The sequence below is a fragment of the Molossus molossus genome, unplaced genomic scaffold (genome assembly GCF_014108415.1).
Source record: "Molossus molossus isolate mMolMol1 unplaced genomic scaffold, mMolMol1.p scaffold_m16_p_21, whole genome shotgun sequence".
Taxonomy (NCBI): Eukaryota; Metazoa; Chordata; class Mammalia; order Chiroptera; family Molossidae; genus Molossus; species Molossus molossus.
The window spans coordinates 2,889,074-2,912,712 of record NW_023425357.1 but is presented as its reverse complement, the minus strand read 5'-3'; the positions used below and the strand labels follow the sequence as shown (position 1 = coordinate 2,912,712).

Below are 23,639 nucleotides of genomic sequence, written 5' to 3'. Positions count from 1 at the left end.
TCGGTGAGTCCGATTCTATCATGTTTCTTAGCTTATTTGGCTCATTCATTTCCACAGGTGAGACAGATATATACTAATTTTTTTCATGGCTGGCTTATTTTTCTTAGCCTAATAATCTCCAGGTCCAACCACGCTGTTGCAAAAGGTAAGATTTCCTTCTTCCTCGTGGCTGAGAATACTCCACTGTGTAAATGTACCACAGCTTCATGGTACACCTAGGAATCAATCACAAGAAATAACAGTGAAGACCACACAAAGACAGGGAAGGTAAATAAGATGTTACTAAACAAGGAATGGGTCAACAATGAAATCAGGGAAGAAATCATCCACTCCTAACGCTGGAAAATGCTGTTTAAGATATTCCTAAAAGATATAGCCATCGTTACTTCAGAAAAAAAGAAATAAAAGTTTCCAAAATGAAAAGAGAATCACAACAGAGATTAAAAAGGCTGAGTCACCCTGGTCCCTGGGTTCACCAGTGGTCATCAGAGTGGACGTCTCCAGCTCTGTGTGAACAGGAGTGGGACCCTGGGGTCATCACAGTCAGAAAGGGGAGCAGGTATCAAGAAGAAAGTGGGCGGAAGTACTGACCCCTCTCCCATGTTTGAACTGAGCAGTGAGGTCTCTCTGCCCACTGACCCAGCTCATGACAGCACTGAGCCACGACCCGTGTGTGTGTGTGTGTGTGTGTGTGTGTGTGTGTGTGTGTGTGTGAAACACAGTCAATCCACCTGACCCAACGTGGGAGTCTGTCCAGGTGTGAGTGTGAGACTCACCTTGGAGTCGTCCCTGCTGGCACATCACAGTCAGATGCTAAATTTGGGAGAGTGGATGCCATGGGGCAGATTCATCCATCCACCTCTCAGTCCTGAGTGTCAGGACAGCCCTGGGAGTAACCCTCTGTGGAGAACAGGTGTGTGGGAGGTGAGCGTCCGGTACGAATGAACATGAAAGAACAATCCAGAAAATGACCAATAGTCATCTCTAAGGCTGTCTACAGGGTCATTAGTGGAAGCTGTCATTTCTGAGAAAACAGAATACTAGGAATATGCAAAGCATTTTAATATAAGCATGGTTCCATGTCTGAAAAAATACACCAGAAAAGTGATCCAGTTTTCCTTGGATCAAGGATTACCCCATAAGCATGCCCTCTAATTATTCATTCAGTTTGTACTCTTGAAGAAAGACTTTTTCAAATAAAGAGCAAATAAGTAGAGAAGAAAATATTAGACGGTCATATGAACAAAAACACATACACACTGGTATAAGATAGGCTCTGATAACTTGAGAAGAGAAATACCAGGAAATACAGGGAACACGGGGGGGGACCCACACCTGAGGTCTTATGGAGGACACTTGGAGGATGACCGGATTCAGCTGACCCCCTGGTGCTCATGGAAACCGAGGCAGAAACCCTGCCTTTCTCTCCAGCCCCCGACATGACAGTGGTACCCGGGGCAGACAGGACAAGTAGAGTGAACTGAAGTCCTTGGAGAAAAACCTGTGGACCTTCCTCCACAGAAACCCACGGATAGAGAACTGAACACCCGATTAAGGCCTCTGAAACCCAGGATGGATTCTGCTTTGGTAGACGAGAGAGCCAAGTCCCACATGTGGATATACTTCTGTCAGTGGATTCTGTCTCAAGGGGAGGCTGGGAAGCTTCACTTGAGCTTAGACTCCCAGTGGGTCCCCCATTACTCTGACCCCAAATGTGAGGCCACCTTTACTCTGTCGTCAAATGTGGGTCTGAGACTCCAGGTGCAGGAAGACCCTCAGGATCCGAGAATCAGCACCACGGACAGAGGCAGACGTGGCCTCTGCTCTGCTCTCCCCACCTGGCCTGGGCACCTTCCCCTTCAAGCCTTCCCCCTCCCACCCCCGCGCTGACCACAGCACACACCCAGCACCTCAGCTGCTTCAGACGTGAGCCCCCCCCCCCCTTCACCTCCACCTGTCACCTCCCGGTCCTTGGGGAAACACCCCTATGTACACGGTTGAACTGTTCAAGTACATGCCGGACAGTTCAGACCTGGCCTGGAAGTTCTCTCTAAGGAAACTGTAATTCAACAGACATGAGGTGTGTCTGTGTGGGTGAGGGTCTGCCAACCCCACATGCTGCTTGGACCAGGAACAGGAGACTTGGCGCTGTGCCCACCTCCTCGTGTTATATTTAGCCTCATGTCTTGGCTCCAAAAGTGGGTTTTCCAGTCTAGAGTCTCATCCCTGCACACCCCAACACATCCTGAACCCCAGGTAGCGTGATGCATAGAGAAGGTTGAAACGCCCCATCTTCCCCACCCCTCCCTCAGGTGGACCCCACTGTGGATGACTCCCCATTTCTTCTTCCATCCCACCCCAGCCCAGAGCTCTCCTGGAATAAGGCTGTGAGCTGAAAGTCTGCTCCTCAATGGACATGGGCTGTGGGCTCCTCTCCTGAGACCATGAGCTCCAAGGGGTCACCGGGGTGTGACAGCAGGTAGGAGAAGGGGTTGTGTGAGCTGTAGCACATGAAGGACCCCTCGTGGTCTGTCATCACGGGACTGATGGTGATGCTGGCCTGAGAGGGTGCAGACATGGTCTGCAGACAAAGGTGCTGGGGAGAAGCTAGTGACCCCTCCCTGTGCAGATGGAGGCATCCAACCACACAGGGCAACATTGCAGGTCACCTTCTCTCCCCAGGTGATGACAGTCAAATAGAGGAGCTTAGATCTTGTGTTTGGATGCTGGTCTCCTGTGGAAAAGCTGCACACGGGGAGAATCATCCCAGATAGGGTGGTTAGAAGAGCCCCTAGAGGCAGTGATGGATGCATGGAGGGGGCCGAGAAGGATCAGATGAGCCTGGCCAGTGGGGCTCCGTGGATTGAGTGTCCTCCCATGAACTTAGGGGTCCTAGGCAGGGCACATGCCTGGGTTTGGGGCTCAATCCCCAGTAAGTGCCTGCAGGAGGCAGCTTATCCATGTTTCTCTCACATCAATGTTTCTATCTCTCTCTCCCTACTCTCTCTTTAAAAATCAATGAAAACATATTTTTAAATAGGGAGGACATATGTGTTTGCACAGAAGAGATGTTTTGAGTCTTCAGCAGGTCATGGACTATGGGGATGGCCCGGGGACATGGGTGTGGAGGGTTCAGGGGGCAGAGCTGCTTCCATGGGATGATTGGGTGTGAAGGAATTGGCAATGTTCACTCCCTGGTTTGGGTGACTGGGGAGCAGAGTGGCCAGTCCATCAAGAATGACACCTGGGGAGACAGACACAGGAGGAGATGCTATAACACTGTTAACTGAGTCACAGAGGGAAACAAAACCTTTCTCCTGGTTTGGTCTCTTTCTTCCTAACACTGCCCTTTAGTAACTTCCTCCTTCTAGCAATAGCACTGCTTTCTCTTTATCTCCCTCTTTCAGAACATCTGAGTCATCCCTGCCTCCTCGGTGCCCCTTCCCCTCTTGGGCAACTCTCTCCTTACCACACTGGGTTCTGTCTGCAATCCCTGGGTGAGAGACCGTTCGGAGTTTAATTAACATTAGAGCTGTGATGTGGGTGGGCTGTCAGCCTGGAGCAGGTATTTCCCCTTTCTGAGTCTCTTCCCTGTCTGAGGTGAGGTGATGATGACGTCTCTGCTCAGCCTGGGGGTGAAGGAGCAGTGGTTTCTGAGACAGGAGGGGACCCCATGGGGCAGGTTTCCTGGGACAACACAGTTGGAGACACTGCGGTGATCAGGGCGTCAGACCTCACAGGAAGGGGCTGATGGAAGGCACACGGCACACGTCACTTCTACCCCAAACACGTAGGAATGTTGGGCTGCTGTTTGTAAAACACGTGGTCACAGCCCAGACACAGGAGGGAATGGTTGGTTACAGAACAGCAAGGTAGCTCACAGCAATGAGCAGGAGCCAGGGGCGTGGCCTCGGGGGTGCGGAGCCAGAGAATGAGCCACGGGGAGGGGTGTACTAAGTCTGCGTGGAGACAGGGGCACCATTTCCGGTTGACACTGGTGTCCTGAGGTGGAGTCCCCACTTTGCAGCACCCCGAGTTGGGGACTCCTGTTGGTATTCAGTTGGAGGCCACGACCTTTGGTGGATCATGTCAGTATTTTTTGGACATGATTAAAAGTGTTGGTATGTATTTCTTCTGTTTCTTTTCCTAGAAAAGATGTTGTAATTGTAGAATATGTGTGCATTTCATAAGTGTTTGGAAGACATCACCAATGAAGCTCCCTACACAGAAATTCGGTTGAGGGACAATAATTGATGACAGATCAGTGTATTTAATCTGTACGTAAGGTGATACAGATTTTCTTTTCATCATGTCCACTTAGTAAAGTTGACATTTCAAGGTGACCATTTTAAATACAATTTGTAATATACTGGCATCAAATTGTTCATAATGTTCTGCTACTCTTTTTTTAACTTTTTTAAAATGTTAATTTTTTTATTTTTCAATTACAGTTGATGTACAATGTTATGTTACTTCTGACAAGGTTAATATTTTAAAGGGTAAAGGTAAAAGCTTGCAAAAGGCGGAAACTGTGAACAATGTGTTGCTTGCATGACCTTTGCTCAGTCTTCTGTGGAGTACGGTTGAGAATTATCTGGATTACCCACAAGACAATGCGTCACCCAGCAGATGCAGGACGAGACACCAGACCAGTCCAACTGCAAAGTGGGCAATGGGCCAGCCAGAGCACGTCAGCAGGAACTGCTGGAAGCTAGAAGCAGAGGATTGAACCTACACTCCAACTGTTATTCGAGGCTGAACCCTGTTCGGCTCAGCCCAACGGGACCCAGGTGTGTGCAATAAAGTCATTTTGTTCTACATTGGCCTTGCGCTGTGGATGTGATCTCCCGCCGGCTCAGACCTTTTAAGTTTCACATGTGCAGCCTGGTGATCTGACATTTATTTAAACTACAAAGTGATCACCCCGATAAATCCAGAACCCATCTGACATCAGACTTAGTGATAACAATATTACTGACTATATTCTCTCTGCGGTAATTACATCCCCATGAATGGTCTATAACTACCCATTATCTTCTTGAACGTTTGTGATTCCACTTCCCTTACAGAATTTTGTTCTGTTATATATTTTTATGCCTTTAATCTATGTTTCGATCTCTGCTACATTCTTTCTAAAGTCTGCACAGTGCATCATGCTACCTGTCCTTCCATCTTCAGCATTAGAAACATGCTTTCTCCCATGTTTTGAGGGTTTTCAAGCTCAGATAATATAAGCTTGATTAATGTTTTAAAAATAGAGGTTTTCGCCCTGGCCAGTTTGGCTCAGCGGTTAGAGCGTCGGCCTGCGGTCTGGAGAGACCCGGGTTCGGTTCCCGCTAAGGGCACGTACCTTGGTTGTAGTTTGTCCCCAGCCCTGGTGGGTCGTGCGGGTGGCAGCCACTCGATGTGTCCCTTCACGTCGATGTTTCTCTCTCTCTCTCCCTCCCACTCTATCTGTACGAAAAATGGAAAAATATCCTCGGGTGAGGATAAAAATAATAATAATAATAATAATAAAAATAGACGTTTTCGGCTTTGTTGATTTTGCTCTGCTTTATTAAATATATTTTTTATGTTGACAGTATTACAGATGGCCCCCATTTTCCACCCCACTGTTCTCTTCCACCCAGTCCCTCCCCCCTCCTGCAGGCCTTCACCACATTGCTGTCTGTGTCCATGGGCTATGCATATACGTATAGAAGTTCTTTGATTTATCTCTTCCTGTCCCATCCCCCGTCCCTCTGAGATACATCCAACTGTTCCATGCCTTCATGCCTTGGGACTTATTTTGTTGGTCAATTTATTTTGTGCATCAGATTCAACAGTTAAGTGACATTTGTGTTTCTCTGACTGGCTTATTTTACTTATTATAATGCTTTCCAGGTCCCTCCGTGCAAAGGGAAAGAGATACTTTTTGGCTCTGTTTTTGTCTGTCCTGGGTCGTAACTTCTATTATCTTTTCCCTTCGTACACTTTTAATTAGAAAAATGTGTGATTCCTTTACTAATCATTTAGGTGTTTTATTGTTGACGGTATTACAGATGTCCCATTCCCCCCAACCCCACCCCACCTGACCCCACTTCCCACCATCCCCCTCCTCCCTCCCTCCCTGGCCATGCCCACACTGCTGTCTGTGTCTACGGGTTAGGCATATAGGTTCTTTGATTGATCTCTGCACCTTTCTTACGTGACTGTTTTACTAAAGTGGAGTTGGCACACAAAATCCTGAGCTTCAGGTGTACCTCACAGATTTGATATTTATCTCACAATGTGCTCCCCACATAGAGCCCAGGAGCTGCCCATCTCCCTGAAAAGTGATCACATGTTACTGACTTTCTTCCCCTTTCCACCCACCCCTCCACCCACTCCCCTCTGACGGCCATCAGTTTGTTCTTCATTTCTGTAAGTGTGTTTCTGTTTCCTTGGGTTTGCTGATGTTAAAAATTCCAGATATAAGCAACATCTTTCTCTGTCTGAACTACTTCACTCAGCATAAAACCCTCTGGGTCCATCCACGTTGTCTCAAAGGGCAGGACTTCACAGTTTTTTATGGCTGATTTCTATTCCATTGTGCATACATGCCGCATCTTTCTTTTTGGTTGTTGTTGTTTTGGTTTTTTAATCCTCACAAAGGATATTTTTCTATGTATCTTCAGATAGAGTAGGAGGGAGGGAGGGAGAGAGAGAAACATTCATGTGAGAGAGACACATCAACTTGTTGCTTCCCAAACGACCCCGATCAGGGCCGGGAACAAACTGCAACCAAGGTACATGCCCTTGACTGAATTCGAACCCATGACTCACTGGTCCGTGGGCCACAGATCCAACCACTGAGCCGCACTGGCCAGGGCCATGCCACATCTTTCTTATCTGGTCATCAATGGATCTAAAAATTCAATGCAATCTTTTTTCCTAAATTTTTCATTTAATAGCTTTCTTAGGCCACTGATTTCTAAAGGCTTTTTTCTTTTCTAACATACTCATTCATGGTTTTTCATTTTCTCATTGCATAACTTTGATGTGTCAGGTTTACATTATCATTTAATTTAAAACATTCACTTCTGTCTTAGCTCACACATTGACTATTGAGAAGTCTGTTGCTCTATTTCCCAAATATAAGCATATTGGTTATGTTTGACTATAGAATCGGGGGACTCCCAGAGGGTCCCAGGAGGTAATAGGCATCTGCCTCAGGTCTCCAGGGTGACCGGGTCACTAGCTGTGTGTCCATGGGGGCAGCCCCTGGGCCTTCCAGAGACCCTGCCAGGAATGTGGGGTCAGGGTCCTTCCTGGGCTAGGGGATGGTCAGAACAGCATACACACTGGTCTCATCTGGAGGATCCTCAGCCGGCGATGAAGGGGGCATTGTTGTCTTCTGACTGAGGGCCAAGTGGTTCAGCTGGGCATAGGTTACATCCTGGGGGGCATCAGATGCAGCAGCCTGGAGCAGGGGGAGAATGAGAAGGATGAAAGGTGGCTGGGGTTGGGGAAGCCTGGGGCCTGGAGAGAATAAGACCCACCTGATTGTCTGTCTGTCTGTCCTCTTCTGCTTGTCTGCCCTTCGTGTCCAAAAATCCCTCCAGCAGGGAGGAAGGAGAGGTGTCCATTCTTTGCCTGAGTCTTGATCTTGGGTGTTTCACCTGGGCGTACGTCACTCCCTGGGGGTCCTCGTAGTGCGTGTTCTGCGGCAGAGAGACAGTGAGACAGAAATGGTGTCTCCTGATTCCACTATTGACCTGTCATTGCGCTCATGTTGCCAGAGTGATGATTTAACTTTAAATAAAATAGGTCCCTTTCCTGATGGATTTGCAGGAACTTCCTAAGCCTTGGGGCATCTGGATGCTTCTATGGTTCTGACTTTGGGCAGGGGAGGGAAAATGTGATTTTTAATATTGATTTTTTATTTTATTTTTTTAAACTCATCTTTATTGTTGAAAGTATTTCAGAGGTCATATCTCAGCTTTTTTTCTCCCATTGACCTCCTCCTTCCCAACCCAGCGTCACCTCCTGCATTCCCCACACTGTTGTTTGTGGCCATTGGTTATGCGTATATGCATATAAGTTCTTTGGTTTATTTCCTCCCGCCCCTCCCACCCCCCTTCCCTTTGAGGTTTGTCAGTCTAGCAACCAATATGTACTTCTTAATCCCTTCACCTTTTTCACCCATTCCCCCAACACCCTCCCATCTGGCAACCAACAAAACGTTCTCTGTATCTATGAATCTATTTCTCTTCTGCTTATTCACTTTGATTGTAGATTCGATTGTTGATAGATATGTATTTATTGCCATTTTATTGTTCTTATTTTTTATCTTTTTTTTTTTTTTCAAAAAGACTCTTCAACTTTTCATATAATACTGGTTGGGTGATGATGAACTCCTTTAGCTTTTTCTTGTCTGGGAAACTCTTTATATTACTATCAATTCTAAATGATAGCTTTAAAGGATAGAGTTTTCTCGGTTATATTTTATTCAACATTCATCATTTAGAATGTTGCTTTTCATCATTTTGAATATTTCTTGTCACTCCCTTCGGACCTGCAAAGTTTCTTTTGAGAAGTCGGCTGACAGTCTTATAGGAGCTCCCTTGTAGGGAACTAACTGTTTTTCTCTTGCTGCTTTCAAGATTTTATTTTTGTCTTTAATCTTTTGCATTTCGATGATGATGTATCTTGGTGTGAGCTTTTTGGGGTTTACCTTCTTTGGGACTCTCTGTGCTTCCTGGACTTACATGTCTGTTTCCTTCATCAAGTTAGGAAAGTTTTCTGTCATTGTTGTTTTAAATAGGTATGCAATCTCGCTCTTCTCCTCTGGCACCCCCATGATGTGAATGTTGGCACGCTTGATGTTGTCCGAGAGGCTCCTTAAACTATCCTCATTTTTTTGGATTCTTTTTTCTTTTTGCTGTTCTGATTGGGTGTTTTTTGCTTCCTTGTATTCCAAATCAATTGTTTGCTTCTTGGCTTCACCTACTCTACTATTGATTCCCTGTAAATTATTCTTTATTTCAGTTAGTGCCTCCTTCATTTCTGAATAGTCCTTTTTTATGCTCTTGAGGCCCTCACTAAGTTCATTGGGCATCCTTATAACCAGTGTTTTGAACTCTGCATCTGTTAGATTGCTTATCTCCATTTTGTTCAGTTCTTTTCCTGGAGTTTTGTTCTGTTCCTTCATTTAGAACATGTTTCTTTGTCTCCTCATTTTGGCTGCCTCCCTATATTTGTTGCTGTGTATTAGAGTTGCTATGTCTCTTAGGCTTCCCAGGATGGCCTATTGTAGTAGGTGTACCGTGGGGTCCAGTGACACAGCCTTCCTGATCACCCCAGCTGGGCCCTCGAGGTGTCCTCTCATGTGGACTGTACACACTTCTGTTGTAATTTAGTATTGATGATTGTTGGCACATCAATGAGCGGAACTCACTCAGGCTGATCAACTGCAAGGACTGGCTATACCACTGACCTCTGACTACCTTGAAGGATCAGCTGTGTAGGGGCCCACCACACACAGCAAGACTTACTCCATCAGGGCTCTGGTACCCACTGAGTCCATTTCTTGAGTGTGCCACTTCTGGGGGTGGTTGGTTGGGCGGTGTTGCTTTGACATGGGATGAGGCAGGCTTGAACGAAAGCCTCTGGTTCTCACTCTTGTCCTAACATCCTATCTCTTGCTCACGTAGCTCCAGCATCATGGCTCATCGTGCTGAAGACACCTGTCCTGCCTCAGGACATTTGCACCTCCTGTTCTCTGTCTTAACCCCCACACCCACCACACATACTCTATCCCCTCCTCTTGCTTTATTCCCTTCACAGCACTTTGCTCTCTAGGACACTGTCACTTGTTTGCATATTGTCTCCCTCACACACAGGTGAGCTCGAGGAGGGTGGAAACAGTTTTACTCAGGGCTGCACCACCGCACCTAAATAGAGCTGTGAACAGTGGGCTCCCCGTCACATCTGCTGGGGGAATGAATGAGGGGATCCTGGGGACCTGTGGGGGATTCACTTATTCATGCATCTTCCTGAGCCCTGGGGCTGCACAGGGTCAGACAGAGGAGGAAGAGCCAGCAAAGGGGACCCCAGAGGAGGGGTCATGAGGTCACAAGGAAACCAGGAGCAGTGAGTCACAGCAGGACGACCTGGGTGACCAGAAGCAGAGGTCAGTGTGGACACTGCTGAGAACCAGGTGATGTGAGGACAGGGAAGAATCCATTGGACTAAACTGGACAACAGAAGGTCCTTGGTGCCTGGACAGAAGCAGGGTCTCACCTGAGAGTCCAGCTCCATGATCTCCTCAGGCTGTGGGTCCTTCATGGCAGCATCTGCTGGGGCAGACAGGGTGAGTCTCCTGACAGGGTCCCCAAGATCTCGGGGGTGCAGATCTAACCCGCTCTCAGACGCACCACTAACCCAGAGGTAAGGTGAGATGCCAGGTCACAAAATGTCAATTTTAATCCTTCCCCTGACCCTGACATCCCCCCAGCCTAACCCTCTACCATCATCTCTTGAAATCCCCTGCCCCCACCCCCAAGGGAGAAGTTTCTTTCTCCCACAGAGGGTCATCTTCCTGAGCGTCCACAGCTAGGATGGAGCTGGGGGAGGAGACAGGTGTGTTAAGGACAGAGCCAGGCCATGGTCGGGGAAATTCTGGGGTCTTCAGGGCAGGAACTAATTGATCTGCAGGCCTCTGTCCTTGGGCGCTGGGCTCACAGTCCCTTCAGGAGGTTGAACATGAGCCTCTCTCTGGGCTGGCACAGAGGGACCATGTCAGCCCTGGGAGGTTAGGAGCCCCCTCCCCGTGTGACTCCACAGGAAAGAAGGAAACTTTAACACACACTGTGCGTATGTTTTATATGTCATGAAATGAAAAACCATAAGAAATTAGCTTACATTTGTACACCTGTGCTGTCATTGAGTGGTTTTCTTACTAGATTTTCCACTTGAGGATTTCAGAGACATCTTTTCCTCAGCTGATCATCTCTATTTATTTGGTTTTCCTGCAGCAGCTGCTCTGAGCCCCACCTGTGTGACCCAGGTCACCCCATTCCCTACTCACCTGGTGTCTTGCCATTGTCCTGATGTCGGTGTCGAAGGAAGAGGAGGACGAGCAGCAGGACGAAGGCCACCGAGACCCCGATCAAGACATACAGGTACCATGGGAGACCTGGGACGTGAGTGATGTCGTGAATGAGTCAATGATGTCATTTACTGAGCACCTACTGTGTGCGAGGCAGCTGCTGGGGTCTGTCATTCATCCCTCTCCCCTCACACAGTCATGCACCAGGGACTGTGCCCCACCACCCCGGGCAAAGAGGTTAGTCATGTGCCCCAGGTCACCCAGCCTGGACGGGGCAGGGCTGGTGCTGAAACCCGGGACTGTGGGTGCCCTGTGCTCTCCTCATGCTGCCCCAGAGGGGCCTCAGCTTTGTGCTCTGGGCTCCTCATCTGCAGGGGCTTGTCCATGTCTCATCTGAGCTGAGGGTCCTTCCTTATTCCCCACCCCCAGCCCAGCAACATGGTAAAGGCAGGGATGTGGGGTGGACTCTGTGTCTCTCCCAGGATCCATCTCCACCCTGCAGGACCCTGATGCCCCCTTGGGAAGGTGGGGCTGGGCTGGGGCTCTGCCTTCCTGAGCTCTGCGGGGCCTCTTATGTCACCTAATCTGACAGCAGCCTGTGAGCAGGAGGGGCCAGGGATGGACAGACATGACCCAACACTCAGGGAAGGGAAGGGACCACCTGACCCCCCGCAGGAGCAGCAGAGCCAGGACTGAAGCAGGACTTGCTCCTGCCATCTCTCTCTGAGCTAAAGGACTCAACCCCAATAAAGGTCCTGGACCCACATCCTGCCTGTCCCTCCCTGTACAGTGTTACTGTCACTGCCACAGAGAAGACAGTCCCCATAGCATCATGTCCTGTGTGGCTTCCTTATGAAAAGAGGTCAGAGTCAGACTGAGAGGAAATATTAACTCTAGACTACAATTCACTCATTTTATTCTTGGAGACACTATGTCCCAGACAGGGGATAACCGTGTCCTAGTAGTGACTCCAGAGGGGGCTGAACCCCTACATCACTCAGCCCCTGTGCCCCAGTTACCAACCCACCACCTCCCAAAAGAGACCCTCGCTTACCCCTCTGCCATCCCAGAGCATTATGGGGATCAGGATGGGTGGGGAGGGGTGGAGGCTGCCTTCTCCCAACTTAAGCTCTGCTTCTGTTACCCCAGCTTGGTCCCCAGCATCTCCCTCTTCTATGACCACACCACCTATCACCTGCCAGCCTCAGAGCTCGGGGACAACCAGCCCCACTGGGACACAAGCCCATCCTTGAGTATCTGGGACACATTAGATCCCCTGATAGACTCTCGGTGACCAGCTGGGGAGATGGGCCCTGTGAGTGAGAGACTAGGACCTCCAAATGGTTCTGGAAATGAGAATACAAGAGAGGATGAGTCTGGGGCTAACTCTGAAGTCCCTACACAACTCAGACTCTTCTCCTACATCTGTCCTTTGGCCTCTCCAACACACTCCCCCTGCACCACCTGCCACCTTCCAGACTCAGGTGTCAGAGAGAAGTGTGCAATGGTTTGAGGGCCTCTGCGGGGCAGTTCTCTGCTGGACGACCATCCCTCAGAGCACCTTGCTCTCATCCATCTTCACCTGTCTCCTGTGCTCAGAAAAGATGGGGTCAGGGGCTCCTCACCTGAGAACTTCAGATCCAGGGAGTCGCTTGGTTCAGACCACAGATGGGGGTTTCTCTTAAAATAACCATAGCATTTGAATGTCCATCTGTGAATGGGTGTCACAGGACCAACAGAGAACAGAGCCTGTAATCGGCCACTGGGATCTGGTTGTGAGTCCATGATCCTGTAGGGCTGATGTTCTCCTTCCTTAGTCAGAATGAACGTGTCAAATCCCTCCGCTGAGCTGCACTGGAGGGTCACATTCCCTCCTGAGGTCACGACAGAGTTGGGCAGGCCTGAGAGGCTGGGCTTGCTGTAGGATCCTAGGAGGAAAGGAGACAGGGTGTTAAATGGGGCTCACACCTCTCTCATGTCTCCCAGAGCTGGGCTGTGACAGAGGAGACACCCTGAGAGCCGACCCATTTCTGATGGAAGAGACTGAGGCTGGGATCCCAGGGTGACCTCTCTCCTGTTGCCACCAGTTCCAGGGGGTCACTGAGCTTTGACCAGCCAGTGGGAATTAGATGGGTACAGTAATATTTATCTGCATAAATTTCTTTTATGAAAAACTTGGCCTTGTACCCCAGGCCACAAGGGTTTCTGTCCTTCCTAGCACATATGCATGTCTTCTGTATACAGACAGTACACCAGGGCCTTTGTGATCCCCCAACACCAGATGGTCACAAGGCTCCCTTGGGGTATCAGATACTGGCTCAGCCCAGATTATGGGTTTGGGGAGAGTCTTTGGGAGGAAACCAGAGGCTGCATTACGACTTTCCTGTTACCTGACAGCCGCCTGTGGCAGAGGTATGGAGGAAGGGCGGTTCCCTTCTTGGTTCTTGTCAGTCTCACAAAAAATATTTCACACAAGTGACAGACAGCGGTGTTGAAGAAGTGCAAGAGAATGTGTTAAGAATAACTTAGCATAAAGCACAAGCAAGCAACTTAGCTAGTCTGAGTGCCCCACCCAATGTGAGTTCAAGGGTTTTATACCTTTCCCTCCTTTGATTTCAAAGCTTCCCTGCTGCGTATCTTCAGTAGCAGACTATGTTTTAAAGTCTCCTTCTACACTGTTGAGGCCCATCTCAAAATGTTTGTGCACACATTTTATCATCTTGTATGGCAAGTCCTAAGACAGCTGACCTCTTTGTTTAGTGGAGGACATACACTCTCCATTCTTTCTGTCTTCTTCCCTTTCCTGCCCTAAAACTACTCTTCCCTACCTAACATCTCCCAAGTGATATCATGCAAATACGTTTGGGGTTTGTTGATTGTCCCATAGACTTTATTTCTCCCTAGGTTTACTGCCACAAATGGCATTAATTTGGTATTTGTGCTCTATTTTCCCTGACCAGGGTGATTAAAACTAAATATTTTCTGGTTATGAAAAGATATAAATCATTCACTCTTAAGTGCCCTTGATTAGGGGAGATAAGGTCTTCCTGCACGCTGTCCAAACAGTTTGGCCTTCTTTAATTTTCTTGTGTCCGTTTCTCCATTCCATTTGCCCACAACATTTTCTAGCTTCTTACTGTCCTACCACATTCCTCCCACCAATACATCAACAAGCAACAAGTGCTGGCCAGGATGTGGAGAGAAAGGGACTCTACTGGTGGGAATGCAGACTGGTACAGCCACTGTGGGAAACAGTATGGAGTTTCCTCAAAAAATTAAAAATGAAACTGCTGTTTGATCCAGTGATCCCAATTCTGGGAATATAACCTAAGAATTCCAAAAGACCAATCAGAAAGAATATGTGCACCTCTCTGTTCACAAAAGTGCTATTTACAATATCCAAGATTTGGAAACAGTCCAAGTGTCCATCAGTAGATGAGTGGATAAAAAAGCTGTGGTACATGTACACGATGGAATACTATGCAGCTGTAAGAAAGAAATATCTCTTATCCTTTGAGATGGCATGAAAGGACCTGGAGAGTATTATGCTAAAGGAAACAAGCCAAGCAGAGAAAGACAAATGTCAAATGATCTCACTTATTTGTGGAATATAATGAACTAAACAAACTGCTGAACAAAATCAACCCAGAGACATGGAGATGGGGCACAGTCTGACAAGTGTCAGAGAGGGGGGAGGGTTTTTGGGGGAAAAGATAGACCACACAACTTACATGTATGTATGCATAACCAATGAACATAGACAACAAAGTTGGGTAACAAGTGGGGGGGGAGGGGAGAAGGATGTCAATGGGGGAAAAATAAAAAACAATGTAACAAAAACAAATTAATAAAGAAAAAATTAATTTTGAGCTGTGGTACATTTACAAAATGGAATACTATTCAGCTGTTTAAAAAAAAAAAAGGAAAGAGCTCTGACCTTTTAGACAGCATGTGAAACCTGGAGATTATTTTACTAAGTGAAATAAGCCAGTTAAAGAATGACAAGTGTCACATGATCTGATTTGTATGTGGAATCTAATGAACAAAATACTCTGATGAAAAAATAAGTCTAGAGGTATGAATACATGGAACAGATTGACAGACCTCAGAGGGGAGGGCGGGTGGAATACTGGAAGAGATTAACCACAGAACATTGATCCCTATAAGCATAACTCATGAACACAGACAATAATTGGGGAAGATCTGGCATGGGGCAGGGACTGGACAGAGGGGGAAGCAAAAGTAGGGAAAATGGGAGACATTGGTAAGAGTGTCAACAATAAATAAAAGCTCCCTATAAAGACCTTCCGCACCCTCATTCCCCACGTCAGCCCAAGACCCTCTCATTTTTTTCACCTCATCCAAGGACCTCTGATGGTCTGAGCTCCCTCTGAGCAAAGAAGCCCCAATGACCCACCAACTTTGTATATGAACCCTGGGGAGCAAGGCTGGGGCCCAGGAGGGTCATCAGAAGGAGGACAAAAAAAGAGTGAGGACATGGGGCTGAACCTGGGGTCCCCATCTCACTTAGACTCTTCTCCTTCTGCACTGTGGTTCCCCAAAGACCCTGCTGCTGCCTGGCAGCATTCGGACCCGGGTGAGAGGAAAGGGAGTAGAGACGGGATGAACAGCCTCGGCGGGAACATGTCCTCTGGGTCATCATCCATCCCTAGAACATCCCACTGTTATTCCAGCCTGACCTCTCCTGGGGACAGGGCCCTGAGGGGCTGGGATTACAAAGCACAAGTCATTGGACCCTCACCTGAGACCCGCAGCTCCAGGGGCTCACTGGGGTGTGACAGCAGGTAGGGGGAGGTCCTGCGTGAGCTGTAGCATCGGAAGGTCCCCCCATCGGCGGAGGTCACAGGACTCATGGAGAACTCTGCCTGGTACTGCTGAGCTCGGTACTTTGAAGGAAGACGCAGGGGGGGATCTGCTGCCCCCACCTTGGACAGAAGGAACGTGTTCCTCAGGTACTGTGACTGACACAGCAGGGACACCTTCTCTCCTGAAGTCACCATGGTGCCCGGCTTCACTGAGAGGGAAGGTCTGTCAAAGAGCTGTCCTAGAAAAAGGGAGGGTGGGTGAGGGGCTGCCTGCCCACCTTAATCTGACCTGAGGGTCACCAGGCCTCTCTCTGAGGACCCTCCTCTCTGTCTCTCTCTGTTCTCTCTGAATCTCCCCCCGCCCATCCCAACCCTATTTCTCTCTGTCTCTCTCCCTCCTTGGGCCCTGAACTTTCATTCTGGACATGACCACCTGAGACCGCCCCCCACCTCAGCAGAGCTTGTGCAGAGTCTGGCCCCTAACTGAACCCACAGGTTTTTCACCTGCCACCAGGATGTCCAGGGGGTCACTGGGGGCCGACCACTCAGAGGAGAGGTTGTGTCCACCGAAGCATCTGTACCGGCCCCCATGGGAGCTGCGCACAGTGTCCAGGGTAAAGTTGGCCAGAGAAAGCCCAGCCTGGGTCTGAAGGACAAGGCTCGGGGGGAGGTCCTGTCCCCCCTCCTTGGACAGAGCGAATCTGTCATAGCCGACATCAGAGCGACACTGGAGGGTCAGGCTCTGTCCATAGGCCACGATGGGGCCCTTCTGGGCCAGGAGGGAGGGCTTCCCAGACACACCTGAGAGACCAGACGTGAGTACAGGGGCTGCTCCTCCCATAACCCCTTCTCCTGGCCTGGCCCGGGTCTCACTGACTCTCTGTGTCTCTGCGCTAGGAGCCCCTGTGCTCCCCTGACCCCACCTCTCACATGGGCTCCCCTCCCGGCAAGGATCCCAATACCCTGTCTGGTGCCTCAATCCATGGAAGGGACAATAATGGGACTCACCTGGGACCAGGAGCTCCAGGGGGTCACTGGGGTGTGACCACACCTGGGGGCTGTTCCTGTAACAGCCATAGCATCTGAACGTCCACCTCTGGCTGGGGGTCACGGGGCCCACAGGGAACAGGGCCTGGTACTGTCCTGTGGTGTGTTGTTTTGAGTCCAGGGTCCAGGAGAGCCTGTGTTCTCCTTCCTTAGTCAGGATGAACCTGCCAAATCCCTGCCTTGAGCCACACTGGAGGGTCACGTTTCTTCCTGAGGTCACGACAGGGCTGGGCAGAGCTGAGAGCCTGGGTTTGTTGTAGACCCCTAGGAGAGAAGGCAGAAGGGTGTTAAATGGGGCTCACACCTCCCTCGTATCTCCCAGGGCTGGGCTGTGACAGAGGAGACACCCTGAGAGCAGACCCCTTCCTGTTGGAAGAGTGTGAGACTGGGATCCCAGAGTGTCCTCTCACCTGTTGCCACCAGTTCCAGGGGGTCACTGAGCTTTGACCAGACAGTGGGACTGAGATGGGTACAGTAATATTTATCTGCATAATTGTTTCTATGGAGAACTTGGCCCTATCCCCTAGGCCACAGAGGTTTCTGTCCATCTTAGCACATATGCTTGTTTTCTGTACACAGACAGTACTCTTGGGCCTTTCTGGTCCCCAGACACCAGATGGTCACAAGGCTCTCTTGGGGTATCAGAGATACTGGCTCAGCTTAGATGGAGAGTTTGGGGAGGGTCCCTGGGAGGAAACCAGAGCTGCATTACAAGACCTGCCTGTTACCTGACAGCCTCCTGTGGCAGAGTGTGGGGGAAGAGCTGTTCCCTCCTTGGTTCTTGTCAGTCTCACATGAAACATTTTACACAAGTGACAGACAGCAATGTTGAAGAAGTGCAAGAGAATGTGTTAAGAATGACTTGGCATAAAGCACAAGCAGGCAACTCAGCTAGTCTGAGTGCCCCACCCAATGTGAGTTCAAGGGTTTTATACCTTCCCCCTTTAGGTTTCAAACCGTCCCTGCTACACATCATGAACAGTGGACTAGGTTTCAAAGTTTCCTACACTGTTGTGGCCCATCTCGGAATGTTTGTACAAGCATTTTATCATCTTGTTTGGCAAGTCCTAAGACGGCTCACCTCTTAATTTAGTGGAGGATATTCACTCTCCCTTCTTTCTGTCTTCTCCTCTTTCCTGCCCTAAAACTAGTCTTCCGTGCCTAACATCCCCCAAGTGATATCATCCACACCTGTTTGGGGTTTGTTGTTTCTCCCATAGACTTGATTTGTCCCTGGGTTTGCTGCCACAAATGACATTAATTGGGCCTTTGTTTTCTATTTTTGCTGACCAGAGTGATTGAAACTACATATTTTCTGGTTAGGAAAAGATATAAATCATTTGCTCTTAAGTGCCCTTGGTTAGGTAAGATAAGGTCTTCTTGCAGGCTGTTCAAACTGTTTGGCCTTGTTTAATTCTCTTGTGTCTGTTTCTCCATTCCATTTGCCCACAACATTTTCTAGCTTCTTACTGTCCTGCCACATTCCTCCCACCAATACATCACCAAGCAACAAGTGCTGGCCAGGATGTGGAGAGAAAGGGACTCTGCTGGTGGGAATGCAGACTGGTACAGCCACTGTGGGAAATAGTATGGAGTTTCCTCAAAAAATTAAAAATGAAACTGCTGTTTGATCCAGTGATCCCAATTCTGGAAATATAACCTAAAAATCCCAAACACCAATCAGAAAGACTATGTGCACCCGTATGTTCACAGAAGCGCTATTTACAATATCCAAGATTTGGAAACAGTCCAAGTGACCATCAGTAGATAAGTGAATAAAAAAGCTGTAGTACAGCCCTGGCCAGTTTTGCTTAATGGTTAGAGCGTTGGCCCGCAGACCAGAGAGTCCCAGGTTTGGTTCCCGCTAAGGGAACGTACCTCAGTTGTAGTTTGTCCCTGGCCCCTCATGGGGTTGTGTGAGTGGCAACTGATTCATGTGTCTCTCTCACATAGATGTTTCTCTCTCTCTCCCTCCTGCTCTATCTCAAGATAAAAATGCAAAAATGTCCTCGGTGAGGATAAAAAAGAATAGCTGTGGTACATTTATACAACACAGTACTATTCGGATGTAAAAAAAAAAAAAAAAGCAAGAGTTCTGACCGGTTAGACAGCATGGGGGGACCTGGAGGTTATTTTACTAAGTGAAATAAGCCAGTTACAGACAGAAAAGTATCACGTGATCTCAGTGATATGTGAAATCCAATGAACAAAATAAACTGATGAAAAAATAGGTCCAGAGGCATGAATACATGGAACAGAGAGACAGACCTCAGAGGGGAGGGAGGGGAGGATACTGGAAGAGATTAACCAAAGAACATTGATCCATATAGGTGTAACCCATGAACACAGACAATAATTGGAGAAGACCTGGCATGGGGCAGGGACTGGATAGAGGGGGAGCAAATGGGGGGAAAATGAGAGACATCAGTAATAGTGTCAACAATAAAATCTTTTTTAAAAGGCCTTCCGCACCCTCATTCCCCACGTCAGCCCAAGACCCTCTCGTTTTTTTCACCTCATCCTAGGACCTCTGATGGTCTGAGCTCCCTCTGACCAAAGAAGTCCCAATGACCCACCAACTTTGTATATGGATCCTGGAGGGCAAGGCTGGGGCCCAAGAGGGTCATCAGAATGAGGACAGAAAAAGGGTGAGGACATGGGGCTGACCCTGGGGTCCCCATCTCACTCAGACTCTTCTCCTTCTGCACTGTGGCTCCCCGAAGACCCTGCTGCTGCCTGGCAGCATTCGGACCCCGGTGAGAGGAAAGGGAGTAGAGACGGGATGAACAGCCTCTGCAGGCACATGTCCTCTGGGTCATCATCCATCCCTAGAACATCCCACTGTCATTCCAGCCTGACCTCTCCTGGGGACAGGGCCCTGAGGGGCTGGGATTACAAAGCACAAGTCATTGGACCCTCACCTGAGACCCGCAGCTCCAGGGGCTCACTGGGCTGTGACAGCAGGTAGGGGGAGGTGCTGAGTGAGCTGTAGCACCGGTAGGTCCCCACGTGGGCAGAGGTCATAGGACTCATGGAGAACTCTGCCTGGTACTGCTCAGCTCGGCGCTTTGATGGAAGACGCAGGGGGGGATCTGCTGCCCTCTCCTTGGACAGAAGGAACGTGTCCCTCGGGTACTGTGACTGACACAGCAGGGTCACCTTCTCTCCTGAGGTCACCATGGTGCCCGGATTCACTGAGAGGGATGGTCTGTCATAGAGCCATCCTAGAAAAAGGGAGGGTGGGTGAGGGGCGACCTGTCCACCTTGTTCTGACCTGAAAGTCACCAGGCCTCTCTCTGAGGACCCTCCTCTCTGTCTGTCTCTGTTCTCTCTGAGTCTCCCCCCGCCCCTCCCAACCCTATTTCTCTTTATTTCTCTCCCTCCTTGGGCCCTGAACTTTTATTCTGGCCCTGACCACCTGAGACTGCCCCCCACCCCAGCAAGGCCTGTGCAGAGTCTGGTCCCTGACTGAACCCACAGGTTCCTCACCTGCCACCAGGATGTCCAGAGGGTCACTGGGGGCCGACCACTCAGAGGAGAGGTTGTGTCCACCGTAGCATCTGTACCGGCCCCCGTGGGAGGTGCTCACAGTGTCCAGGGGGAAGTCGGCCTGAGAGAGTCCAGCCTGGGGCTGCAGGACAAGGCTCTGGGGGAGATCCTGTGCCCCCTCCTTGGACAGAGCGAATCTGTCATAGCCGACATCAGAGCGACACTGGAGGGTCAGGCTCTGTCCAGAGGCCATGATGGGGCCCTGCTGGGCCAGGAGGGAGGGCTTCCCAGATACACCTGAGAGACCAGACGTGAGTACAGGGGCTGCTCCTCCCATAACCCCTTCTCCTGGCCTGGCCCGGGTCTCACTGTCTCTCTGTGTCTCTGCCCCAGGAGCCCCTGTGCTCCCCTGACCCCACCTCTCACATGGGGCTCCCCTCCCATCAAGGATCCCAATACCCTGTCTGGTGCCTCAATCCTTGGAAGGGACAATAATGGGACTCACCTGGGACCAGGAGCTGCAGGGGCTCACTGGGGTGTGACAGCAGGTAGGGGGCGGTGCTGAGTGAGCTGTAGCATCGGTAGGTCCCCCCGTGGGCGGAGGTCACAGGACTCATGGAAAACTCTGCCTGGTACTGCTGAGCTCGGTACTTTGATGGAAGACGCAGGGGGGGATCGGCTGCCCCCTCCTTGGACAGAAGGAAAGTGTCCCTCGGGTACTGTGACTGACACAGCAGGGTCACCTTCTCTCCTGAGGTCACCATGGTGCCCGGCTTCACTGAGAGGGACGGTCTGTCAGAGAGCTGTCCTAGAGAGAGGGAGGGTGGGTGAGGGGCGACCTGTCCACCTTGTTCTGACCTGAGGGTCACCAGGCTTCTCTCTGAGGACCCTCCTCTCTGTCTGTCTCTGTTCTCTCTGAGTCTCCCCCCGCCCCTCCAACCCTATTTCTCTCTATTTATCTCCCTCCCTGGGCCCTGAATTTTTATTCTGGTCATGACCATCTGAGACCCCCGCCCCCAGCAGGGCCAGTGCAGAGTCTGGTCCCTGACTGAACCCACAGGTTCCTCACCTGCCACCAGGATGTCCAGGGGGTCACTGGGGGCCGACCACTCGGAGGAGAGGTTGTGTCCACCGTAGCATCTGTACCGGCCCCCGTGGCGGCTGCGCACAGGACCCAGGGGGAAGTCGGCCTGAGAGAGTCCAGCCTGGGGCTGCAGGACAAGGCTCTGGGGGAGATCCTGTGCCCCCTCCTTGGACAGAGCGAATCTGTCATAGCCGACATCAGAGCGACACTGGAGGGTCAGGCTCTGTCCAGAGGTCACGATGGGGCCCTGCTGGGCCAGGAGGGAGGGCTTCCCAGACACACCTGAGAGACCAGACGTGAGTACAGGGGCTGCTCCTGCCATACCCCCTTCTCCTGGCCTGGCCCAGGTCTCACTGTCTCTCTGTGTCTCTGCCCCAGGAGCCCCTGTGCTCCCCTGACCCCACCTCTCACATGGGGCTCCCCTCCCAGCAAAGATGCCAACAACGTGTCTGTTGCCTCAGTCCATGGAAGGGACAATAATGGGACTCACCTGGGACCAGGAGCTCCAGGGGGTCACTGGGGTGTGACCACACCTGGGGGGTGTTCCTGTAAAAGCCATAGCATCTGAACATCCATCTGTGGCTGGGGGTCACGGGGCCCACAGGGAACAGGGCCTGGTACTGCCCTGTGCTGTGTCGTTGTGAGTCCAGGGTCCAGGAGAGCCTGAGTTCTCCTTCCTCTCTCAGAATGAACCTGTCAAACCCCTGCCCTGAGCCACACTGGAGGGTCACGTTCTCTCCTGAGGTCACGACAGGACTGGGCAGGGCTGAGAGGCTGGGTTTGCTGTAGGATCCTAGGAGGGGAGGAGGCAGAATGTTAAATGGGGTCACACCTCCCTCGTGTCCCCCAGGGCTGGGCTGTGAGAGGGCAGAGGCCCTGAGAGCAGCCCCTTCCTGAGGGCAGAGCCTGAGGCTGGGACCCCTGAATGTCCCCTCACCTGTTACCACCAGCTCCAGGGTGTCACTGAGCGCTGACCTGCCAGAGGGGCTGCGATAGTAACAGTAATATCTCCCTGCATCATTGCCTGTCACTTGATTGATGGAGAACTTGCCCTTGTTTATGGACCTCCATTGATGATGTATTTCTTCTTTATACAGATAGAACTCATTGCCTTCCTGGGTCCCCCGACAGGAGATGGTAACGCTGCTCCCCCAGGAGATGACAGAACCTGGATCAGCCCTGATGTCAGGTTTGAGGAGGGTCCCTGGAAGAAAACCAGAGGTTGATTACAAAAACATTCCCCACCCCTCATTCCCTTGCTCTCCTCAGGACCCTCACACTTTATCACCTCATCCCAAGATCTCTGGGCTCCCTCCTGAGCCCCAGAGGTGAAGTAAGAGGTGGACATGGAGCCTGGGAGGACTCACCTGCCTGCGTGTTCGTCCTCTGGCCCAGACTCAGCCCTGGAAGAGAGACCCAGTCAGAGATTTGCACCCAGATGACAAGCTGATTCCCTTCCCATCAGGGCCCGTCCACTAGAGCTGCCTGAGTCTGAGGTTCTGCATGAACAAGGGGTGTAGCCACCTACCCCTTCCCCACATCCACAACTGACCGAGGCAGAGAAGAGCGGGGAGGAGGGACGTCATGGCACCTGCTCTGAGTGCTCTGCAGATGGACGGGACCCTGCGCCTGAGGACGGAGATGCACAGGAAGTGGTGAGTCAGGAGCTTCTGCTGCCTTCCGGGTTCGCACAGCTGGGCACCCACAGCAGGGGACTCCCCCGACGGGGCCTGGCTCTGGGTTTCCCCAGGATGAGGGATCAGGAGGAGTGAACTATCTCAGGAGACAGCTCAGCAATATCAGACGTCTCTCCTGATTGTCAGGGTCTCATCTCTCCGCCTCGTCCAAACTCCTGCTCAGAGAGGGTGGGACCCGGTTCTGGGCTTGACTCAGCCCCTGACAGCCGGGCGCTAAACAGCACAATGAGAATCTGACCACAGCTCCTGAGGGGGCTCACTGTTCATAGATTCTGCTGAGGAGTTTCCCAGTGGCCACCGCATTTCCACAACTGTCCCTGTGTCTGAGGGTGCCGGCAGGTCCACATCCACGCCAACACTTAGTGTTTTCTGCTTTTTTTTTTTTTTTAGCCATTCAGTGCATGTATTGGTACCACCCTGTGATT

General features: G+C 50.4%; 1 protein-coding gene across 1 annotated transcript; it reads right to left on the bottom strand.

The window, feature by feature from the left end:
- Window positions 1-7,294: 7,294 nt before the first annotated feature.
- LOC118638812 (leukocyte immunoglobulin-like receptor subfamily B member 3) lies at window positions 7,295-23,252 on the bottom strand. Its single transcript, XM_036274934.1, is given in 17 exon segments — window positions 7,295-7,441; window positions 7,521-7,682; window positions 10,264-10,316; window positions 11,051-11,197; window positions 11,200-11,253; window positions 15,828-16,136; window positions 16,402-16,698; window positions 16,906-17,208; window positions 17,355-17,630; window positions 19,866-20,168; window positions 20,434-20,730; window positions 20,939-21,241; window positions 21,503-21,799; window positions 22,008-22,310; window positions 22,455-22,721; window positions 22,885-22,920; window positions 23,070-23,252. Coding segments are annotated over 17 exon segments (3,588 nt in total). The 5' UTR covers window positions 23,104-23,252.
- Window positions 23,253-23,639: the final 387 nt, after the last annotated feature.